At 38.6% G+C, this 7,683-nt stretch overlaps 1 protein-coding gene across 1 annotated transcript in view; it reads right to left on the bottom strand.

Moving 5' to 3' along the window:
• Positions 1-5,207: 5,207 nt before the first annotated feature.
• The window catches only part of LOC146490152 (uncharacterized), a 2,767-nt gene continuing 291 nt past the window's right edge, over positions 5,208-7,683 (bottom strand). The window contains exons 1-2 of the mRNA XM_085107484.1: positions 7,612-7,683; positions 5,208-6,310 (exon numbers count right to left, since the gene is read on the bottom strand). The exon at positions 7,612-7,683 is cut by the window's right edge and continues 291 nt beyond it. Coding sequence (XP_084963610.1) covers positions 5,495-6,310; positions 7,612-7,683 — 888 coding nt within the window. The 3' untranslated portion in view covers positions 5,208-5,494. The remainder of the gene's footprint in view (positions 6,311-7,611) is intronic.

Raw genomic sequence — 7,683 nt, forward strand, 5'->3', positions numbered from 1 at the left:
GAGAGAGAGAGAGAGAGAGAGAGAGAGAGAGAGAGAGAGAGAGAGAGAGAGAGAGAGAGAGAGAGAGAGAGAGAGAGAGAGAGAGAGAGAGTCGTGCTTTAATTGATTAGTATGCAGTGTTATATGTAAATAACCTTATTTGTCAAATCATATAATGTAAATTTGTAAATTTCGGCGGGAAGTGGGATGGCCAACTGCTTTTAGAAAAACAAACGAGCATTTTGAAGAAAACTAATTCTTTATTAGTTGTTGATTTCTATGGTCATCAAGGGACGATAAGCTGTAAACACGTTCTTATCTGTTTTCAAACTCTTTCTTTTTTTCAAGTTCGCAGATAAACTTCCTCAACATTAATTAAACTAGCAACTTGAACATCAAAATAAGCTTATAATTCGAAAAATGCCTCCGGCAGAACTTAAGAACTGAAGAGGTGAAACAAAACTGTGCTAGCAGACAAACGACAAGTTTTCATGCATGCCCGCGGGAGTGAAAACAAATATTAAGCTAAAATGACAGAACAGATTTTTTTACCTTATTTTGAAGTACGTATCTTGACTAAAACACAGAAACCAATCCAAATGTTTCAATTCGATGCCGGTCACACTCAAATGCATCCTCCACTGTTTTATATCCCTACACGAGTAATAGGCTTTGTTTATAGCCGAGAAACCGGCAGCGGTTTACTGAATGTGAGAAGGTATAAAGCTGGTATCATTTTTAGCGTATTTTTTTCCTGGTTAGAAAGTCCATCCATGTAGCCGGTTGTTGTTTTGCTTCTTCCTTTTCACGGCCACGGAACTTGATTCCAAGCAGCAAAAAGCTCTTTCTCCAGTTTAACATGAGCAATAAAACAGTGAAAGCTGACAGAGCACAATATAGAGGTTTAGAAAACTGCGTAACAACTTTGCAGCATCATAATTTTGCACAACTGTTTAGACTTTCTCCAACAACGGATAAACTTTAGACACAATTAATTTTAATTTTAACTTAAACACTAAAGAGTTTCTTTTTGGTCTCTCTTCTGTGTTGAGTGTTCTAACAAAGAAATTAAATTATACCTTCCTCTTCCTACGTTATTACATTTATAAAAGAAAGCTCCAGAATGACTCACCACTTCTACTGCTCCCGGACTTTATCAAAAAAATAAAATATAAGTATAAAATTGAAAAGGTTATTTAATATATAAAATGAAAGCTTCTCTTCTTCTTAGATTGTAATATTTATCAAAGATGATGATTATAGTAATATATGGGATTGTAAAGTGTTGTCAGTATTGTAGGTTTTAGGCTTTAATTGTTGTATGTGTTTGAAATAAAGGTTCATTCAAAACAAATTCACATAACAGTTTATTCAGGAAGAAAAAACAAAATAAAAGTTTAAAAACACCGGCTGAAAGGGGAAATCGTGAGGTTATATCTCTGCGTCAACATTTTCCCCACTTTAAAACTAACCCCAAAATTTACAAAATTACAGACCAGTTATTATTTGGTTAATGTTCATGTAAACCTTCAAACTACTCTAGTTAACGACCCAGTTAGCATGAACAATACCATTCAGTGAACTGTTCTACTTACTAAAAATACGCACAAAGTAAGAATACTTATAACAATTACAAATCGCACTTTTGCCCAAAATTATTGCAGGGAATTTTAATGGATTCCACGGGGTTGCTCTTCCATCCAATGTTTCTAGGTCGAATTGGAATTCCGAATTTTTGGGTTTTGTGGCGGGAGGGAAACCGTAGTACCCGGAAAAAACCCTCTGAGCAGGGACGAGAACCAACAACAAACTCAATCCCATTTTTTAAGCATTGTAGGTAGATCGTCTCTAGCCACCCATCTCCGGTTGAGTCCGTACTATCATGCATGGCGACAACCCATAATAATGAGAATGTCAAAGAACGGGCCCTAAAACGATTCGGAGAGGCGAATGTTTGGTTATTTATCAAAAGAGTTAATGAGGCAATTTGGCCGTCGTAAGGAAAATCGAGTGCTGACTTTTCGAACGCGTAAGCTCTTCGTCTTGAGAGCGAATTAATAAGTCATCCCATGTTTAAATAAAGTCTGTGTGTATGTCCATGCTTATGGAAAGCGCTGCAAAATGCTGGGGCACGCCTCCATAAATGCATGAGAAGGACAAAGACAAATGCACGTTTTCAAACCGTCTAGCAATGGCGCATCCAAGGAGACGGTACGGTGGGACGGGATCCCCATTTCAAATCTGAACGTTTGAACCTTTGTCTTCATTAATCAAAAATGTTCATACTAGAGAAAGAAAACATCGTAGCATAGAGCTAGGCGAGTTAAATTTGTTGAAGTTGATTGATAATCTCTGAAACCTCGAGTCATGTGAGTGCAGAGGACTAGACAGAACTTGCCTTTAGTTGATACATTTATATACTTTTGATGAGATTGTATACCGTTCATGAGCAGACGCAAGAAAACAGTTTTTAATTTATTTTTTTTTAGAAAGAAATGTCAAATTTCCCAGAAGAGGTTAATTTAATGATGTAAACAGAAATTAATATCTCAAAAAAAAATCGAAAATTTCCCCTCGGCAAATCGTCCTCTCCACTCCAGGCGTTAAATAATTACTGGTCTCTTAACTTAATGGGTACAGAAATCATATGGCGAAGTTCATGTAGCATGATCTTACGCTTTAACAGTTGATGAAACTTTGCTGCCGGGTTTCACATGGAGCAAAGATACTAAATTTAAAGTCTTCTAAAATTCGTGCCAAACTCGAGGGAACTTCTTAATTGAAGTGGATCGATAGTAGCCCAAATTCACAGGTTTTTGAATAACAACATCTTTACTGGAATACACTAGCTACACAGTCACACAATAAAATCAACTGTGCAATTTTTTTATTGTTTATGCCTGGACTCAGAGTACTGAGGTGATAAAAAGGTTACCTTTGTGCTAAACAGTGAAACAATTCTTCGGTGGCCTGGAGCTTTGAAACGCATCAACGAAATTTTTCAGAAAAGGCCTTTTATTCTTCTCGTTTACCCTTGAACTGAAGTTTGTTGAACAGTCAAACCAATCCAGATCAGCCATTGTGCTGGGTTGGCACATAGGAGAGTAAGTAACTGTGAAAAGTCCATGTTCTTACATGTTCCATGAATTTAGACTAATGCAGACCCAACGAAACTAAAATGCGCATGTCGTCTCACTTCCCTCTCTCATAAAAATCCTGCCCTTAATTTTGGGTACTCGTTTGCATACAAAAACGTTTGCTCTTTTGTATCATCTGCCCAACATGGGAGCATTAACTTTAAGAAGAGATCACTGAAAGGCCACTGATGACCTGGGAAGTAGACATCCACTTATATAAGTGGATTTTATGAACAACACGTTGGTTTGAGGGGAGTTGTAACTCCAGTCCATGGTAAACGACTGAACGCACTTCATAATCTTTGATCAGGGCCCTATTTTGAAAAGTATTGTCTTCTGACAGTTTTTAACCGAAAACATCTCTTTTCATAAATGGAAGTCCGTTAGTCTCTTTTCAAGATAGTCCGTTACATAAGCCTTATTAGCTTTCTCGGGCTACCTTGCCTCGTTAATGTTTAATTTGTTAATGTTGTGTTCGTGTGTGTAAGGCAATCAATAAACTGAAACTAAATGTGCACTCACGCTAGTAACAGTCAGACATATTTCGGACTTCCATTAACCGATTCGTATCAATCTTTTTGCAAATGTGTCCAAAGAATCAAAGAACAGCTACTGAAAATATCATGGTGGGAGCAAGAAAATCGCTTTGAAAATTCGGCGACAATCTCACAAGTGTGCCTTAGGTAATAAAATAGAGCAAAACAAATGAAGTACGTGGACGTGCTGTTACTTAAGATCTGCATGTCTCTAATGTTTCGATCGAAGACGTCAAAGTACCTAATGTTAATCAGCTTATGGTGTGTGCTACGCAACAACAAATCACAACTTAAGAGTATACCTGGGTCACCATTTGACTACAATTACGCCTTATGAGTTCAAGTTAAAAAAGTATATATACACTGTTTCTATTGTTAGGTGTTTCACCTTGTAGTATTGCTGTATAGTTTTTTCATGTTAGGCAATAATTTGACAATCCGGGAATCGATCCCGGGGCACATTGGTGGAGGGCGAGAGAACTCACCACAGCGCCATCCCTGCTTCTGTTATCTCCAATATTTTGCAAAAAAAGAATATTCGGGAATTTCCCCTAGGTTTGATTGATTATCGGTTTGTTGAATAACTTGTCTCCTTTGTCGCGTAAGTCTCGTCAGTTGTGCTGATGGCTTCTACACTAAATATTCTCCTACACTACATCTGCACAGTTATTAACTGTGCTTATGAAGCCTTATTAAAAGAATCTACTTGTCCGAATGTTAACCAGGCTGTCGCGGTAACTATGAGCAATAATTCTAATTCTAAAACGAAACATTCAAACTTGAAATCACCTAAGCTAAGGTAATCTGTAGCATTAGTCAATTTGACGTATACAGTAACTACAGTGTGGTTGCCGCTAGGTGGTATTTATAATTGCGATTGATCTATGTTGACCAGCCTCCCACGCAGTCGTTTAATTTTTAGGGAACTCGTGGAGGAGGTAATACGAGTCCCCTAAAAAACGACTGCGTGGGAGGCTAATGTTGATCTAGTTAGTGAGTGGTCCCTGTATATGTTAGAACAGTGCCTCTAAAGACTTAAGGCACATTTTGTTTGCTAAACGCATGTATCAAAGGAGAATTCTTTGCTATTCTCAGCCAAGTGTGCATGCAGTGAGATTGTTCTCTTATGCATAACGGTTTGTGACATTTCGTGTAAATCCCGTTTGATGAAACCTGTCATTATTTACTGCGAGTTTCGTATTCCCAAGTAGTAGCATAGATGAAGTGCTGCACTTACAAGTGTTATGTGAAATATAGGATAATACTTAGTTACAGTACTAAAAGAATTCGACCAAAATTGAAACAAATTGTCTTTCTTCTATTAACTTGTCTCGATCTCGATTCAGAAAGACAGCATTTATACCGCTACCACAAAAACTTAATTTTAAGTTATCGAAGAATGCTTCAAAATCAAGCTTCCTCCTCATTTTTTGTAAAATATAAAAACGTTGGTAGCGAAAATCAATCGTTTGCCTCACAAATGTGTCGCAAAGGTGTGGATCGCGATGTTTCGACGACAGCTATACTGCTGGTCTTCATCAAGTGATGGTGTGGACTGGCTGTGTACCAATTGCAATTCTCGGGAGATAAACGCCCATGGCTGTGTATTGCAAACTTTCGACGACAGCTTTACTGGTGGTCTTCATCAAGTGATGGTGTCCACTGGCTGTGTACCAATCGCGATCCTCCGGAGAAAACTAGTTAATTTGAGCTATCATTTCAAACCAAGATGACTATAACCTTTCTTGATATAAGTGCGTTGGACTACTTGATCAAAACTGGAACCACTACATCGTTGTTGCACTCGATTTGGGAATACGAAACATGTTCCTTGGTATCATATCAAGGACCACCAATCCAATACTGAGTTGTAGACGTCATCATAGAACTGCATCGGAAAGAAGGATTTGTCGAAGTGTACTCGCCGAAGTTGTCTTCGCTCTGAACTCCCCCGTTAGGTCTTCCATCGAAATCACAGCCAAAAACAACTTTGCTATACCAACTGTCGATGTGATAACCGTATTGGTTACTGTAGAGCGAGAAAGCAGTACATTCGGTGCACTTGTTTCCTCGAATGTCAACAAGCTCATACCAAGCGCATCGGTCTGCACCAGGAACCGCAAACAGGTCGCTTTTAGCGAACGAAGAGCGAATGTAATCTCGAAAATCGATTCCATCGGTGGGAAAATTACAAGTGGCTCGCCAGTGAGTGGAGACATTTCGGATAGACTTCATACGGGACATTGACAGGCGGTAGTTGTTCCATTCGGGTGCATCTTGGTTGATTGGCATGTCGTGCAGATAGAAGGCTTTCTTGAATGCATCCTTGTTTTGCAAGGAGTGAGACTGGATCAGGGTCCACGCGAAACCAGGTTCAGAATTAAAGTCACAGTAAACTGGGAATGAGATTTTATGTTGGTCCGAAATGTTGTAGATACCATTCTTTTTCACTTTTCTAAACAACACGACATCTTTACAGGATCGAGGAGGAAGCGCGGTTTGGCACCTGTGTCCAGTGTATCCTGGCGGACATGTGCAATGGAATCTTCTTTTGTTGACGTTACACACTTCACGACAGGTGCCGCCTTGTTGACAAGGGGTAGTCTCGCAGCAAGAGTTGTGACAGACTGGTTCAGAACAAGACTGGCGAGGAACTCCCTATAAAACAAGTCAATGGTTAATTTATCTACTTTTGCGTCAGCTTGCATGGTATATGGCTTAATGGTAAAAAATAAAGCTGATTTGAGCTCAAGCAGACTGAGCGAAGGTCTTCGGAATCATCCTAAGTACAAACAGTTTCTTAATCTAACGAAATCTAAAGTTTTTGTGAAATATTCACTTTGTACTCCTTTTGGCCGAGGCGTCAGAGATCTATGTGGATTAACTGACGTGTTGGTGGCTTTTAATTGCTTTCGTTTTGGTTCCTCTCTAATCTCTGTTTTTGTGTCTTATTTTATCAATCAAATACGAGTTAAGATGAAAAGCACCGGCAGCTTCTAAAACAGAGACGAGACCTTGCGCGTTGTTCTGCCTTTCGATGCTTTCGTTGGTGGCACTTCATGTTTCTATCAGACCCCGATGATTCAGGTTTGCAACTTGAGAGATTGACTCTGCGATTTCTAGGAAATTCCCATTGAGAGACTTATTTAACTGGTGCTTTTTTTCTCCATTAGTAAGCCGTTTGCCGACGATATTACGCTCTACTTTCGCGTGCATATCGTCCTAGATATCGTGTAACGCCTGATATTTCCGGGGTGGGGCAATAACTTGGTCTTAAATTCAAAGAAAGTTCCTCGAAAAAAAACATCTTATTGCTAACGGGTTTAATACAACGAAAGGAGGCAAACGTGATCATTTCACCTTTGACAAATGTAAATGAACTTCTTTGTAGAAATTTCCGTAAAACGATCTCCAGAGGGGCTCGTATAGAAAATTAATGTAAAGTGAAACTACGTATATGGCTGAGGGAAAGTGCAATTACTCAACTTGTGTTTTTCCTCTTTTTTTCATTTCTCTATTGTTTGTTTTTTCTGTTAATTAGTTTAAAAAAGGAACTTTTGTGTAGCTGAAAATAATATTTTCATTCACCATGTTCTCAGCGGCGAGATCAAACTTTGGCCGAGAAAACAATGGAAATGATTGTTAGGAACTTATTCCTGAGCCAGTTGGGGTAACTTCCCGTAAAGTCTCTAGGAGAGGACGGTGGGAAACAAAGTAGAAGAAATTTGGTACGAAACTTTTACCATTTTGTATCGCGAAAACTTGACACGTAATAACTTGGATGCTTTACGCTAACAAAAAGCAATTTTAAAAATACCGATGCCAAGCACTTCCTTCAAAGCTTGAAGTTTTCAAAAGCGTTGAACTGAATATGAAAGACTTAGTATTACACTTAATAAACTCCGCTGAATATAATTTAAGCAGTAAACAAATTATGATAAAGTATATTAAAATTTTACCTTTTTGTCAATATAACTCCTTACTGGCTCGTAATATTTGACTCCCTGCTTTGCTTTCAGTGCGTCTGGCGC

Source organism: Pavona decussata, unplaced genomic scaffold (assembly GCF_977016875.1).
Source record: "Pavona decussata unplaced genomic scaffold, jaPavDecu1.1 SCAFFOLD_1, whole genome shotgun sequence".
Lineage (NCBI taxonomy): Eukaryota > Metazoa > Cnidaria > Anthozoa > Scleractinia > Agariciidae > Pavona > Pavona decussata.